Here is an 18,063-nt window from a genome sequence, read left to right on the forward strand (position 1 = left end):
CTACTGCTAATATATATAAACTAGTTGTTGGCCCGATCTTGAAATATATATATATTTTTAAATGGTTGTTTTTCTCTATGCTTTAATAATGACAGTTTTATTTTAAAAAATTATTATTTAAAGAGATAATTATTTTTTTCTTAAACTGATTCTAATTTAATCATTGAGAGTAACGTCGATAATCTACATTTCTTCTCGCTCTTCTGTTTTTTCTTCGTCTTCTTCTAACTTTTAATATATATAATCTAGTCCATTTGCACGTGCTTGGAATAATTTAAAAAAACATAAAAAAAAACCCATTAAAAACTTGTTGGGTATTATAATAATAATTATTTATATTTATATTTATATTAAAATAATATTTTTTAATTAAAATTTATTTTGAATATCAACACCAAAAAAATCTAAAAATACAAAAAAATTAATTTGAAGCAAAAATTAAAAATTAAAAAATATTTTTTAAAAAAACGCTTTTGAATCTAAAAAGATAAACAGACTCTAAGAGTGTAAAAGTTTTTTGGCAATGCTATTAAACTGTGGTAAGTAGATAAATCTTGAAATTCCTTGACCTGGCTCTTTACATGGCGTGAGTTTTCAACCAAATCATATAAGAGTTAACTTGATGTGAATTGGTAGATGTAATGGGTTTAAAGGAAATATGGATAACCAGTAAAAGCATAGATCAACTTATAAAAAAAAAAACCAAGAAGAATTTTTTTAAAAAAAGTACTGTGATGATGATACATTGAATGAATTTGGTCACACGCAACTCGATTCATGAATTTAATTAGGTTTAATAATTTCTTAAAATAATTTTTACTTAATTATATGATAGAAATTAGATTCTCGCAAAATCAAACATTAAACGTAAAATAAATGATTATTTGAGATCGTGATAACCTTAAACAAAGCAAGAAAAAAAACCATTCATTAAGTCCATTTCCCAACCAATTAAACATAGATGAAAGAAATTGAGAAAAAAAATTAATTATTATTGACAATAAGTAAAAGACCAAACTGCCTCTAAGATGACGATTAAGCACTTGAAATTAAGCTTTAAAAGTGATTCTTAGAAAAAAAAAAAAACAAAAAAAAACCGAGACTTAAGCCCATTGTTGTTTTGCATTTATAAACATTATAGCAATTTAACTCTACAAATTAGATATAAAAGAAGACAATAGCAACTTCGATCAATAAAACAATGGTAAATCCACAATAATTAAAGGAGGGCGAGTATGAAAGCTATTGTTGGGTGTTTATTGTTTAAACCCATACCAATTGATTTGGGTGAATCATTTAAATCTAAGTTAATATTCTGAATTTGCAATCTATGAAATTCAAAACCTAGGTTCAATTAAAAATCTTATTTCTGAACAACTTAATGCTAAATGATAAAATTGAACAAAAAATCCCAAATAAAAAACTAACCAAAGAAAAAGAAAACAAAAAGATAAAAAACAAAAAAAAGAAGAAGAATGAACATCAAATATGTAAAAGGTGAAAAAAAAATGAAGGGGTGAAATTGAAAAAAAGAAAAAGAAAAACTATCTTAGATAAAAAAAAAAAATCAAAAGAATGAGAGCCAAATATGATAGACAACAAAATTAAAAGAGGTTGAAATTGAAAACAATTTTTTTTTAAAAGAAATTAATTAAAACAAAAAAAATTGATATAAAAAAAATCAGGGACAAAATCAAAAGAAAAGAAACTTGAAGGGTTGAAATGAAAATATAAAGGGGGCACAAATTCCTATTAAAAAATAAAATAAGGCCAAGCCATGCGCTTGACCCATCGAGAAAGGGCCTGCCCAGGGGCCTTAATTTTTTGTCGCTCGCTCCCAATGACCTAAACAAATAAAGGTGATGCATCGTTTATCAGTTACCAAATTCTAGCCACTAGTCTGGTTGGAAAAATAGGTTTCGTTTGTTTTATTCATAAACCTATTTTCATTTATTTTTGACCCAAAACATCTAGGAAACACCCCAAAAACCTTGTTAAATCAATTTATAGCCTCCAAAAATGCAAAAAAATGACCCGAAACTAAAAATCTTCTAATGTTTAGATATGTTTTTTTAGGTGTTTTCAAGGTAAAAGAACACCTATTCTTAACTCTTTTCATCATATGGAAATATTTGACATAAAAATCGACTGTTTTGGTGACCGAAATCTTCACCAACAACAACTTTTCTCTCTAAGTCGGAATCTGATAACCCTATATCTTCTCCACAAAAAAAAAAAAAAACTAAAAAAAAGAGAAAAATAAAGTTTGGTACTAGAATGTATATTTTAAAAAATTAGAGGAATCGGTTACCTAATATTTTAAAAAGATGGGGACTAAAATCAACTTTCAAACAAATTATAGAGACTAAATTAAAATTTTTAATCCATAATGATTTGTGAAAGAGTGTATAATGAAGATGAGAATAGTGAAAACACCACAATTTAGCTTTGTACTTAATAGGGACTTTGTTTTCATATTTTCTATTTGTCAAGAATTATTTTCTTGTTATCACATGGTGTTTTAGGATGGTATTTTAGGATTAAATTATATACAGACTAATTGGCCACCGCTCCATCATCGCCGAATAAAAAAAAGCTTATATATATATATATATATATAATGACATTGTCGTGTCATGCACGACATCAGATGACGGATATACCTCCTGGATCGAGGAGGTTTCTGATATATTTGAAAAATCATAAAAATATGATTTAAAAACTTTAGGAGTCGCCACCTAATATCATGATTACTAAAAAAATCTAATGGTTTGTGAGAGTTTAAGTAGAGGGAGTAGTTGTGTAATGAGAAGACTCGTCATCCACAATGCACTCTGCTTATGGTTAGCTAAATTATTTATTTATCTGATATAAACTAAAAATTGATATATTTTCTAATCGTTGATCTGTCTATTGTTTACGAAAAGTTCTTCTCAATAATGAAATGCATATTTTATCATGTTAAAATCCTAGCCGTTCTAGAATTAAAATATAAAAAGAGAAAAATAATGCCTTTTTTTATATATAAAATATCAGAAATACATCTTACATATAAGTTTATAATCTCATATATTAAAAGAAACAAAGTAATTTCTTGGTGTTTTTAAAATATAGACCACGCTCTCATGACTTTAATAAACTAGTTATTAAATCCAACATGCATGCAAAATAAAAAAGACTATTTTTTATAATTTTTAGTATGCTAAATGATGCATATACTATTTATTTTTTTAGAAACGTGGCCATATATACACAAATAAAATTTTATTTTTTGTATTTATTCAAAATAAGGACTTTTTTATTTTTGTATTTTTTTTCTAAAATTTTAAAGAAAAGCATGTTTATTTAATATCGGGTCAGTATTTTATAATATAAATTAACAACTCAAATATTAAATAAAATGGTTGGAAAACACACAAGGGATCCACAACTAATTTTGAAATGGTTCATGAATTTTTTTCATAGTTTTTGAGAAACGTGGCCATATATACACAAATAAAATTTTATTTTTTGTATTTATTCAAAATAAGAAAATTTTTTATTTTTTGTATTTTCTTTTCTAAAATTTTGAAGAAAAGCATAGGTATTTAATATCGGGTCAATATTTTATAGTATAAATCTACAACCTAAATATTAAATAAAATGGTTGGAAAACACACAAGGGATCCAAAAATAATTTTAAAATGGTTCATGAATTTTTTCATAATTTTTGGAAATTATTTGAGGTTTATTTGGAAAATAGCATAAAATGAGAAAAGAAACACCACTGGAAAATCAATAAGGTGTGTTTGTCAAACATGCCTTTAGCAAAAAATCATAAGCTTAAAAATTGTCTTAAGGCCTTGTTTGGCAAACATGCCTTAAGGACAAAATTTAATATTTTTTCTTTTAAGAATTTCATGTCAACCAATTGTTTTCTTAGCATAATTATACTTAATCCAACCATATGGGCTGAACTTCAGGATTCAAAGGTCCAAACCCACAAACATGACACAAAACTAGGAAAGAAATAATAAAGATAAAAGATGATAAAAAGTTCAAATTTACTAAAAAACATGAAGAACACTCAGATGAAACCTAGAAACTAAGATTCAATATCAGACTATATTATGTCAAATTGAAGACACATAAACATGTAAAATCAAAAGTAAAGCAAGATTATAGAGCTGAACTATCACGACAAACAACTTAAAGTCACAAGTATTTAATTTTATACAAAATATAAAATGAAGAAATTGAAGATCAAATGACATGATTTAAGTGTTTTTAAGCCCTTAAGATCCTAAATTAATTATCAATAAGCTAAAACGCATGTGTAAAAGCCAACAATTGATCAAAAAAACATACAAAACATGACCTAATATAATCTTCAACGAACGAATGTGGGACCCATAAAGCATAAAAACCTAGAAATGCCTAGGAGGGACTTTATACCCAAATAATACCCAAAACCCAAAAACAACAACCAAAACTTATACACACTCTAAAACCAGAAAATGCCTAAAACAAAAAAAACAACAACTAAAGCTTAAACACACACAACACCATTCGCTTGAACTATTAAAACAACAATAAACAACAAATCAAGAGCAAAACAACAAGCAAAATCCATAATGACAGTAAGCAAAAATACCATTTTCTATGCATAAACATTGTTATATTGATTAAACTTGTTGTCTTGAAGCTTAAACAACTTGCATACAACTTTAACAAACTAGCAAGCTATCCTAAAAAAACCTAATCCACAACAATATCAAAACTTAACATAACTTGAACAAGGCAATCCAACAAAACTTGAACAATACAAGCTATTTTCATAGCATGTTTAAACATCTCAAAACAAATATTCAATGGATTTTAAAACAAACAAATAACTTCAAATGATGCTTAACAATCATTTTGAGCAGTAAATTAAAAGAAAAAAAATAGAAAGGAGAGGAGGGGTGTGCTAATTGAGCTTCATCTCCTCATCAAAGTTTGAAAGTTTACCTTGTAAAAAGAACATGGTTTTTTCCTTTAGATTCTTTAATTCTTTCTTCTTGAATTTCAGTTTCTTTTCGATATAGATTCCACCTTTTCTTTCTCAACAAATCAATCTTTATAATTTTCCCTTCAATTATATTTTAGGTGTCCTCTGCATTTCTTTTTTTTTTCCTCTATGATTTTCTCTTGGATTTCTCCCCTCTGTATGTGATTTCTTCTCGTTTTACAGCCCCAAAATGGCAGGTGGTTGTGAAATCACTTGTGGGTTTGAAAGTGGCTTTTCAAAACTAAATCATAGGGGATTCCTTCCTCTGATGTGTTAGGAGAACATTCTTTTCTCTTCTTCTATTTTCCCTCCCTTAGATGTCTAACAAACTCTTAGAACTTTTAGAATAGGTTAAGAACTTCATAGTTGAAACATTGTAAAAAAAAATAAGTGATTGGGGGTGCACTTTCCATAAATTTATCGTGGCAAATAGGAGATTATAGAAGCCAAATAAACCATATACCTCATAAAAGGGATGCATATCTAGCATGGGGATCAAATCTCATTTGATTTAGAGCTTTAGAACTTTACATTCATTGATTGGAAGGTGAGCCATCAATCAATTTGAAATTGTCAAATGCAAGGGAGGCTGATTAGGAACAAGATATTGTTAAGTTCAATGAGCCAACGTGTGATGAGGATAGCTGATCCTTGTAGAGGAGATGTTTCCCAACTGAGTGATGGTGGTTGAAGCTTTTGAGGTGGTCGGACATGCCAAGTTTATTCGCTTGAATGTGGCAACTCGATTCGCCTTCTCGGTTGAAAAGACAATAAAACAAGAACAAATGATGTGTCACTCGATTTCTTCATAAAAAACAAGTGACAGGTTGCCTACTTAAACCCTAAAAATTAGGGTTTTCTAATTTAGAATTTGATAAATTTCAACTTGGTCCATGTTATTCTAATTTAAGCTCAAACATCCTTAATTGGGATAAAACCACTTAATTTTATGCAATTAAGACCTGCGAAAAATCAATTGAAACCTCTCAAGTTTGGCATCTTTTTCAAAGTAGTCCTTGTTTTTTAATTCGTTCTATTTACTCTTCAATTAAGCCTTGAACTTTGATTTTCTTCAAATTAGTCCCTGGAAAAGTTTGGTATAGTCCTCAATGTAAACGCCTTTTACAGACAAGTCTTTGGTCTTGAATTTCTTCATTTTAACCCTTAATTAACCTCTAAACTTTGATTTTCTTGTAATTTCACCTCTAATTTCATTCAATTAAGCTTGTAAAAATTAAGTCTGGTTTTTCAAAATTGCAATCTTCTCAATTAAGCTTCCAAACTTATTTTTTCACCAATTAAATTCTTAATAAAATTAATTTGACCCATTAAAATTCTAATTAAGTCTTTGCACTTAATTAAGTCTTTGCACTTAATTAAGTCTTTTAATTTTGACCTAAATTAATTTATAAACTTAATTAGTTCTCGTGATTAAATCAAATTAGTCTACTAAAAATTTAATTAAGTCCTTGAACTTAGTTTTTATGAAAATTCATCCAATATTCATCTTGAACTTGCATTGTCTTTCACATTTAGATATTTCAAAGATTCATTTGAATTTCTAAATTTACCATAGATTCAATTTGGTCACTCCATCTCTCATTTACGCATGGATCTTTCTTCAGCTTGCTCTTGCCAACAAAGTGGCTTGTATTTTTATTTTCTTAGCCTTTTCTCTCTCTTTGTTTTTTTTTTTTTTTGTTTTCGTTTTTGTATAAAAGAAAAGGAAAATTTTAAGAAACCTAAAATTAAGTTATGAAAAATATAATACACTTATATATGTATAATATTTATCATTTAATACACACACACACACACACACATTAACAAATACTCTAAAACGCATAGGTTTCACTGTAGTAGTTTTTTTTTTTTAAACCCAAAATTGACTTCTTCTTCTTCTTTTTTTTTTAATTTTCTTTTCAAAATTATCTTTGCTAATTTTTTTAAATATTGAGCTGGTTGAAAATTTAACTATGTAGTTTTTTTTTTCTTTAAAACATTGTGGATTGCTATAATATTCTCATACATTGTTTTTTTTTTTTCTTTTTATGATTTATTTATTTATTTTTAAAATGGTATTTGTAGATTTTTTTTTATATTAAGTTGGTTGAGAATTTAGCTTTGTAGTTTTTTTTTTTAACTATGTAGTTTTTTTCTTTAAAACATTGTGAATTACTATAATATTCTCATACATTATTTTTTTTTTCTTTTTATGATTTATTTATTCTTTTTTTTTTAAAATGGTCTTTGTAGATTTTATTTTTGTAATATTAAGTTGGTTGAGAATTTAGCTTTGTAGTTTTTTTGTTTAAAAAAAAACAATATGGATTGTTACAGTGTTTCCCTTACATAGTTTTTTGTTTTGATGCAGTGTTTCCCCACATATTTTTTTTTTAAATTATCTTTATCGAATTTATTTTTTCAATATTGAGGTGACTGATAATCTAGCTTTATTTTTCCCCACATGTTTTTTTTTTGTTTTTCTTTTTTTCCAAAAGTGTCATTTTTTACATATTTTCTTTTTTTTTTGTTTTATTTTTTTTTAGAATTTTTTTTTGTTGATTTTATTTTTTTTACTATTGAGCTGGTTGAAAATTTAGTTTTTAAGTTTTTTTTCTTAAAAACACTGTAGCTTTCCCCATGTGTTTTTTTTTTTCCGCTTTTGTTTCCTTTTTATTACATTTTTTTTTCTCAAAATTGATTCTTTTTTTTGAAAATAGTCTTTGTCAGTTTTTTTTTTTTATATATATATATATATATATATATATATATATATATATTAAGCCAGTTGAGAACTTAGCTTTGTAACTTTTTTTTTTAAAAAATAAAAAATAAAACGCTATGGATTACTTCAGTGTTTCCCTTACATGGTTTTTGTTTACCTGCAGTGTTTCCCCCTCATGTTTTTTTTTTTTAAAAATTTTCTTTGTTGAATTTATTTTTTGAATATTGAGTTGGTTAAGAATTTAGCTTTAGCTTTCCCCATGGTTTTTTTTTCATTTTTTTTAAATATTTTTCAAAATTGTCTTTCTTCTGTACATTTTTTTTTCATAATTATTTTTGTTGATTTTTTTTTACTATTGAGCTTATTGAGAATTTAGTTTTTTTAATTTTTTTTTTAGAACACTAGATTGCTACAATGTTTCTCTACATGGGTTTTTATTAAATATTTTTTTTTCAGAATTATATTTGTCAATTTTATTTTTTTCATATTAAGCTGATTAATAATTTATCTTTGTAGTTATTTAAAATACTGTAGATTGCTACAGTGTTTCCCCACATGATTTTTGCTTTGCTACAGTGTTTCCCTATATTTTTTTTTATCGATGTTTTTTTTTCCAAATATGTTTTTGTCAAATTTATTTTTTTCATACTGAGCCAGTTGACAATTTAGCTTTTTTACCTTAAAACATTGTTGATTGCTACAATGTTTTCCCATATGATTTTTTTTGTTATGTTTTTTTTTTAATTGTCTTTGTCGTTTTTATTGTTTTTAATATTGAGCTAGTTAAAAATTATAACTGTAGATTTTCTCATAGAACACTATAGATTGTTATAGTGTTTCCCTGCATGTTTTTTTCCTTTCATTTTTTTTATATTTGTCAAAATTATCTTTGTTGATTTTTTTTAATATTGAGCTAGTTGAGAATTATAATTGTATATTTCCTCATAAAACACTATAGATTTCTACAATGTTTTCTTAAATTATTTTAATATTGAGCTGGTTGAAAATTTAGCTTTAACTTTCCCCACATGTTTTTTTTTCAATTTTTTATTATTTTTTTTTTGCTTCTTTTTTTTCTTTCAAAATTGCCATCTTCTTTTTTTCATTTTTTTGTGTTTTTTTTCATAATTGTTTTTGTCAATTTTGTTTTTTTTTTGTTTTTTTTTTAATATTGAGCTGGTTGAGAATATAACTTTGTAGTTTTTTCTTTTAAAATATTGTGGATGGTAATATTTTTTTTTATATGATTTTTTTCACAAATCTATGATAATGCACAAGCATGCCACAAGTTTGCGGCATCGTGCGAGCATGTGACCTAGTACATACTTCAAGTGTGTGCGCGTTTATATTTCCATTTTAATAATAATAATTAATTAATAGATATCCGAAACTCAATAACTAGGATATAAACTTCTAGATTTTTTAATCAATAAATAATAAGGTTTGAATATAAAAAACCTAACCAACAAATGCCCATTAGCATCCTTATGTAAATATAAATAATAATGCATGTTTGGGAGTGTGGTTGCGGTTGTTTTTTAAAATGTTTTTTCTTGCTGAAATGCATCAAAATAATTTTTTTTTTAAAATTATTTTTGAAATCAGCGAATCAAAACGATCCAAAACATATAAAAAAATTAATTTTTAACAAAAAAAAAAAATATAATAAATTTTGGTGTAACGCCAAACACCCTTTAATAACTTCTGTCATATGTCCAAAATTTTGCGTCCCACTTGCAAATTAATACATTTTGCAAACCATAAAACTTAAAAGTAAAAATCATGCATTTAATTTTAGTCACACCTTATATGAACCGAGATGCTCTTCTTGTCAACCATTGCTGCCAAGTTTTGTCTTCATCTTTGACAAACTTGACGAGAAAAATTGATTAAACTTTTTTCCTGAGAAATGAGTCACAAAGTATGAAGATTATCATTGTTCTAGAAACTAGTTACAAAGCAAGATTCATCTTTTCAAACGAAGGATAATAGCAAAGTAAATATCTTTTTTTCGGCTAGCACAATTATCAACATAAAAACTCAACTGTATTCAAACTTTTTGTTAATCTTTATAATTTCGTGATACCTCCTTATAATTTATTCTTGTAAAAAAAAAAACCTCCTCGTTAATTAATTGTTTTGTGGTTAAGAAAATCATAATTTTATTGTTGGATTCATATTTTAGTCTAATTTGGCTCAAGGAATGATATAAAATTTTGCCCAAACACACACAAATAATCTAACTTTTATTAAAATATTACTTCTTATAAGGCAAGAAACACCTTAAAGATATTCATGATTTAGTGAGTATTTGTTTTTTTTTTTGCATTACAACATAATTTTTAAATTGTTTCTTACCTGAAAAACTATCAAAATTGATATATTTTTAGATTTGTTTGAATGATTTTGATATAACTGATATTAAAAATAAAAATAAAAATATGATTTTATAACTTTTTAATTTAAAAACACTTTTAAAAGTCACTTTATACTACAATATCAAATACACACAATTTACTCATTGTCAGCAACATTTCCCAACATACTTAATTTATTCTCAATCAAGAAAAGAAGAAGAAAATAAAGCATGTATGCACATCTCTAAACGATCAAATAACTACTCACATAATTGATAGAGAAAACCACACAATTTTCATTGTAATGTTGAGTGAAATATATGCAAGAAAAGAGTTTTTTTTTGATAATTGATACATATGGACATTTGCTATAATTCTAGTAGAATATTTTGTGCGGTAAATGAAAAGATTTATAACAGTTGGAATGCTAAACTTTGGTAGGAATATGTTGCTTGATTTTGGAAGAGTTTATGCAAATTTCCTTAATATGCCCCCGCAAGATAGGACTCCCATCAGTGAGGCTAATCTTAGATCTGAGAAATGCAGTACGTTGCTGAGATAACGGTTTTGTCAGCAGATCTACGAGTTGATCTTGGGTGTGAACATGCTTGACACGAAGAGTGCCTTTTTGAACTAAGTCACGCACAAAATGCAGATCGATCTGAATATGCTTCATTCTAGAGTGATGAATTAGATTAAGACTGAGATGCCATTTGCTTTTCGTTTAACATGAAACACCCACTTACAATTGACAGGTCTGCAACTAGTTGGGGGTGGAACTAAGTCCCAAACGCCATGTCTCATAAATGCAGTAAGCTCATCAGACATGGCTTCATGCTAATTTGGCATGGACAAAGCCTGGGTCACACATGTTGGTTTTAGACTTTGAGGAAAAGGGTGTTTTGTGACAAAATTGATTTGTTTGGGTTTGAAGATGTTATTCATGGATCTAGTAGTCATGGAGAGTGTCCGATTAGATGGTGGTGGTATTATGGTTGTGGGATCTAGGGGAGACACATGATGGGATGAAGGAGACACTTGTGTAGAGAGGTGATTTGATGGTGAAACAAGGGAGGGTGAATGGGCAGTCTCACAATTTTGCCTAATTACACACGGGGTCAATAATGATGAAGCAGGGAAATTATTTGAAGAGTTTAAATGAACCAAAGAATTAGAGGAAGAGGGGTTACCTGGAGGAGATGATTCAACGGGGATAGCAGATTCTGAAAACACTAGCGAAGCAGAGGATGAAGTCATGAAAATGGATGCGGGTGGGGGCAACACTCAAATTAGATGACACATATGAAGAGGAAGAAGAGCCAAAGGAGGCTAAGTTTTGTTGCTCATCAAAGAGTACATGCCTAGAGAGATAGATTTTATTTGTTTGGGTTCTAGACAACGGTAGGCATTTTGAATTAAAGAATACCCAATGAAAACACATGGAATGGACTTGGGCTAAATTTTATGTGTGTTATAAGGTCTGGTTAGTGGATAACAAATACACCCAAAAGATTTTAATTTAAGATAGTTGGGCTTTTGGCCAAAAATACTTTTAAATGGTGATTTGTTTTGTAGTAAAGGAGTAGGTTAACGATTAATAAGATGCATGGTAGTATGAAAAGCATGTGGCCAATATGAGAGAGGATGATTGACCTCGTGTAGTAGAGTGAGATTTGTTTCAACTAGATGGCGATGCTGATGTTCAGAGACACCATTTTATTGAGGTGTGTAAGGGGTAGTGGTATAGTGACTAATCCCATGAAGAGAGAGAAATGGTTTTAGACTTGTGTACTCACAACCATTGTTAGAGTAAAGGCTTTTTATTTGTGATTGAAACCATTTCTCAACAAGTTTGAATTGAGAAAAAATGCTCTTAACATCAGATTTTCCATTAATGGGATAGAATCACATATATTTTATGTAATGGTCATTGAAAATTAAATAATAGCGAGAACCATTTAGACCAACACCATGAGCAGGTCCCCACACATCAGTATAAAAGGAAGTTGATGGATTTTATTGATAGAACAAGATGAACATAGAGAGTTCATTTTATTGTGCGCAATAGGAAGAGAAAAATGATTGACAAGATTTTTGACAATTTTGAAGTACGAATGATCGAGATGTTTGTGCCACTCATCAAACAAGGTTAGTTCATGCAAATTTGCAACAAATTTAGAGGCAGAGCCCACCAATGAGTTCGGAAAATGAGAAAAGCTGCTTTCACAAAGAAAATAAAAAGGGTGAAACTTAAGAAAAACATTATTTTGAGAGGTGAAGTGGTGAACAAAAATTAAATTTTTGTAAATATTGGAAACATAAAGAGTGTCACGAAGAATAAATGTTCGTGTTGGTGATGTTAAAGTCAAGGAACCAATATGGGAGACTGCCAAACATGACCCATCATCGATACCAGTGCCATCATACTCATAATGAATAGATAAATTCTTCAAGTCACTAGTAATGTTATGGGAAGCGATACAATCAAGAAGCCATTTTTGATCTGCTGGTTGAGATGTAGATGTGCAATTGGTTGTGACCTTTGATCGATGAAGTTGCAGGCAAGACTTAGCTGTATGGCCCATTTGGTCACAAAATTGGCATTTTTGTTGATAACGCCTTTGAGTGTAGCGAGTTGTGGAAGGCTTCTGTTTGTCTTTGAATGGGCTTTGAGAAATTTTACTGTGACTTTGAGAATGAGTATGCCCATTTGTTTTATAAGATCCCTTTGAATAAGACCTACCATAGGAACCACTGTGCTGTTGGTGATGGTGAGAATAAATTGCAAAGGCAACAAGCTACTGGGTTAAAGATTTCAAGCGCTGCAAGTAGCTGTCATGCCCCACAAGAATGTCATAAAGCTTTTCGAAAGTCAAAGATGTTTCCCGTGCTCGAATCGGGGTAGCAATTTCTCTGAAATCAAAACCCAATCCGTTAAGAATATAAAGGGTAATATCATCATCAGATATTGAATGATTGATGAGTGCGATCTCATCGGCAAGAGCTTTCACCGCATGCAGATAAGCATGGATGTAGCGATTTCCTCGCTGAATCAAGGTAAGTTCTTCCTTGAGTTGCATGTCATGGGTTCTTGATTTATTAACATACATGTGATGGAGTTTTTTCCAAGCCTCATGGGAGGTTTTGGAACTGGCTATGAGAGGGGTAATGGTGGGTGAGGTAGAAGCTAGAATAGTGCTTAGGATTAATTTATCCTGACGAACCCAATGAGTTTTATTCAACTCAATGGAAGAGGTGCTAGCTGGGGAGGGACACTGGGAAACTCCATGAACGTAGTCAAAAAGGTTGTATCAAGAAGGTTGTATCTGATGAGGAGGGCATCAAATTGTGCTCTCCATTGAGGAAAGGTGGAAGGCATCCGTTTCTCATTGATTTGCGTTGTGATGGTGAGAGCAATGAGCGCATTTTTGGTGGAAGAGATGGGGTGAGTGTTTAGGTGGGTTTTTGAGGTTTGATCTGCAGAAGCCAACATTTTAGAGAAAAGATCTGTTTGCTCGTGAGAGAATTGGCTCTAATACCATAAACGATCAAACAACTACTCATAGAATTGATAGAGAAAACCACACAATTTTCATCGTAATGTTAAGTGAAATATATAGAGGAGTCTGTTTTTGGTAATTAATATATATGGACATTTGCTATAATTCTAGCAGAATATTTTCTGCTGTAAATGAAAAGATTTGTAACAGTTGGAATACTAAACTTTGGTAAGAATGTGTTGCTTGATTTTGGCAGAGTTTATGCATATTTCCTTAATAATCTCTATCTATACTAATATTAAAATATAAACTATAAAAAAAATATTATTTTAATAACTTTTCATTCTAAAAATATTTTTAAAAATCACTTTATACCACAATATCAAACACATAAAGATCATTCCAATATCAACAACATTTCCCAGCACACTTAATTTATTCTCAATCAAGAAAATAAAGCATGTATGCACATCTCTATTTATAATATTAATTCAAATATTAAAGAAAATCATGATAAGAGCAATCTTTTAGAATACTCGAAGCATCAAATCGTTGTTCAGGACTCAGGCGGTATATCGAAATCATGCATTTAATTTTAGTCACACCTTATATGAGCCGAGATGCTCTTCTTGTCAACCATTGCTGACAAGTTTTGTCTTCATCCTTGACAAACTAGTCAAGAAAAATTGATCTACTTTTTCCCCAAGAAATGAGCCACGAAGTATGAAGATTATCATCTTTTCAAACAAATGGATAATAGCAAAGTAAATATCTTCTTTTCGGCTACCACAATTATCAACATAAAAACTCAAGTGTTTTGGGATTATAGGGTTAACAGCCAATCCTTTTTAGTAGTAATTAAAGGTATTTTGGGTATGAAATGGAGTTTGTACAATATTTTCTTCAAAATGAAGAAAATAATATCATATGTTCAAACTTTTTTGACAATCTTTATAATTTCGTGATACCTCCTTATAATTTATTATTGAAAAAAAAAAAAACCTCCCCGTTACTTAGTTGCTTTATAATTCAAAAAATCATAATTTTATTAGTGAATTGATATTAAATAATATTCTAAAAGGTGTAGGGAAACTACCGTAGCTTCCTCACGCCGTTTACTTATTCTATTATTAATATATTATATTATTATAATTATTATAATTATATTATATTATAACATATATTAATTTTTTTTTGTTTTTAATTTTTTTGTTTTTTTTTTTTCATTTAATAAATTTTTTTTGTTTGATTTAGTTTGTTAATGTTAATTTTTTTTATTTAGATATTAGACTTTTATGATACAGATCCCGGGTTTGATGAGTTTGATAGCTTAACCTGATTTGACTGGTTAACCCGAAATTGTTTTTCTTTTTAATTAATTTTTTTTCACTTAGTTTAGTTTGTTAATGTTAAATTTCTTTCTATTTAATTATGACTTTCATGACACGTATCCCGGGCTTGACGGGTTAACTTGGTTTGACGGGGTAACCAAGTTAATTCTGGGTAAACCCATCAATTTTTTTTTTCTATTTAGTTATCAAACTTCTATGACGCGGATCCCGGGTTTGATGGCTTAACCTGGTTTGACGGGTTAACCCGAATTTTTTTTCTTTTTAATTAATTTTTTTTGTTTAGTTTAGTTTGTTAATATTAAATTTCTTTCTATTTAATTATTAGACTTTCATGACATGTATCCCGGGCTTGACAGGTTAACTTGGTTTGACGGGTTAACCCTGTTAATTCTTGGTAACCCCGTCAATTCTTTTTTCTATTTGGTTATTAAACTTTCATGACGCAGATCTCACGATTGACGAGTTAACTTGGTTTGAAGGGTTAACCGAGTTAATTTAAAAAAACATTTTCTTCATTTTTTTTTTCTTCCTATTGGTTTTTTTTCTTTGTTTTTTTTTTAATTAATCTATTTAATTATCATGCTTTTATGATACGATCTTATAGCTAGACCCACATCCAATGCTCTTGGATCCGGTGTTGCAACTAGACTCATTTAAACTTAAGTAATGTAAGTTTAATATTATTATTAATATTATAAATATTACTCTAGGGTCAAGCGCTGCAGCCAAATCCAAGACTCTTGGGTATAACTTTGCAGAAAGATCTAATACTTTTAAATCTTAATTTTTTTTTAATATTTTTATGTTAAAAAAAAATTAACCAGCGGCATTGCGTGGATCATGTAACTAGTTATAGTCTAATTTGGCTCGCGAAATAGATAGAATATTTTGCACAAAGACACACAAATAATCTAACTTTTATTAAATTATTACTTTTTATAAGGAAAGAATCACCAAAAAGATATTTTTAATTTATACATTATTCAAATATTGAAATTCATTCATGATTTAGTGAGTATTTGTTTAATAGTTTTTAAAATTGTTTATTATGTGAAAAAAATATCAAATTAATATATTTTTAGATTTTTTGGATGATTTTAATATATTGATATTAAAATATAAAATATAAAAAAATATCATTTTTAATAACTTTTTATTCTAAAAACACTTTATAAAACAAAATCAAACACATAATCTACTCATTATCAACGACATTTCCCAACACACTTAATTTATTCTCAATATCAAGAAAAGAAGAAGAAAATCAAGCATGTATGCACATCTCTATCTATAATATTAATTCAAATGTTAAAGAAAATCATTATATGAGCAATCTTTTAGAATACTCGAAGAATCAAATCGTTGTTCAGGACTCAAGGACATCGGGAAATTAATCAAAAACTTGATTCTTAGGTCACCTCTCTTTCCTATTTCGTTTGCAGTCGGCATGCCTTGGCCCTTGATGATCTTTACATATCCTGGATATAATACGACGTCGAACGATAAGCTCATTCTCTCACCTTCCAGCAATGGAACTGAAATGGCACAGCCTACAAGAGCCTGTGCCAATGGGATCGCAGCTTTATAGACCAAGTCATCATCTTCTCTTTCAAATAACAAGTGTGGTTTTTCATCTATCAAGAAAATCAAGTCAGCTGGCTGATAGCCTGGTCTCTCGTCACCTTTTCCTTCGAATGCAATTCTTGTTCCTTTCTTCCATCCTGGCTTCACCGTTATGTTCACCATCTCTCCTTGCTGTTCAATTATCCTGCCATGATATATATAGACACATATCATCATCATTTTCTTATTATTTTTAGGTATTGATCAGGTGGCTTCCGCTTCTTTATCCAAAAAAAAAAAACTGTTTTATTATTAGATAACTACTGATTTCTGTATTGAACCTCACATCTCATTTCGTTTTGAGTCTTGGTTTTGTAGAATTTAGAATAACATGTTTTTTTTTTTAATTTATTTTAATGTGTATTTGTTCCTTTTAAAAGTACTTTTGAATTAAAAATATATTAAAATAATATATTTTTATTTTTAAAAAAACTCTTAAAACGTCAATTTAATACCTTTTCAAACACGGTTTTTTTTCTTAAATCTATTTTTTTTTAAAAAAATCACAACTAAGCACACACCAAAAAACTACAACAATCAAACACCAAGTGTCTATATCTTTATTTTGTTATTACCCGGTGAGAAAATACATAATAGTAGTAAGACATATCGAACTTTTATTATCTAAGGCATAACATCTTCTTCTCTCGCATTCATACAAGTTTTTCAACAGTGTCAAGCTATGCTCATATAATCATAGAGTGTTTGATTAAACATATATAGTCAGTAATGAAATAATAGCTTACCCATTTATTATAACGTCTCTACTGGTCATAATTTGCTTGACACATCCATAGCACAACTCCTCTAGGGTGCACTCAAGCTTCTTTTCAGTTGGTGGAGGTTTTCTCAAAAGAGTAGATTGAGAGAAGATAATGGGGGATCTAGGGCTTAATCGACTCATACTTCTCTGCAAAAAGGGATTTTCTATGTCTAAACAACCTCGATGACTCTCATTCCTTGGAGAGTTGTCTCTTGAACTTGCACCTTTTGGTAAAAAGGAAGGACTTGTGCTAAGCGTAGAACTCTTTCTACTAAGACTTCTCAGAAGGATTGAAGGTCGATAAAAGAAACTCTCTTCTATGATTTTACAAGGGCTTGAGCCTCCCGGCGATATTGATACTATAGGCTCGTTGCAACTTTTCAGTTTTTCTTTCACTCTGTTCTCATTAATAGCCTACATCAAGAAAGCAAGAAAAATAAAAGAAATTACATCATTCTTTTTTGCTTGAATTTATACACTGAATTTTAAATCTTTTTTTATTTAAATATATGCAGTTGTGCACATACATACAATATTCAAATATATATATGAGATACCTTGAATGGTTCACTAATTTCTTGAAATTTGGCTTCGGCCTCGGCTTCAACTTTATTTGATGGGTTCCTATTAGGATTCCATTTCGTAACAAGCGACTTGTATACCCTATACATCTCTTTAGTGATTGCTCCCGAAGAATTCTGAGAATGAATC

The 18,063-nt window shown here is 29.1% G+C and overlaps 1 protein-coding gene across 1 annotated transcript; it reads right to left on the bottom strand.

Annotated features, from left to right (window-relative positions):
- Positions 1–16,274: 16,274 nt before the first annotated feature.
- Positions 16,275–17,536, bottom strand: LOC118040241 (uncharacterized). The gene is made up of 2 exons (XM_035047136.1): positions 17,336–17,536; positions 16,275–16,734 (listed from the first exon to the last, which is right to left on the bottom strand). Exons 1-2 carry the CDS (start codon positions 17,491–17,493, stop codon positions 16,275–16,277), a joined length of 618 nt encoding a protein of 205 aa, XP_034903027.1. The 5' UTR covers positions 17,494–17,536.
- Between the last annotated feature and the right edge of the window lie 527 nt (positions 17,537–18,063).

The sequence above is a fragment of the Populus alba genome, chromosome 1, assembly GCF_005239225.2.
Source record: "Populus alba chromosome 1, ASM523922v2, whole genome shotgun sequence".
Taxonomy (NCBI): domain Eukaryota; kingdom Viridiplantae; phylum Streptophyta; class Magnoliopsida; order Malpighiales; family Salicaceae; genus Populus; species Populus alba.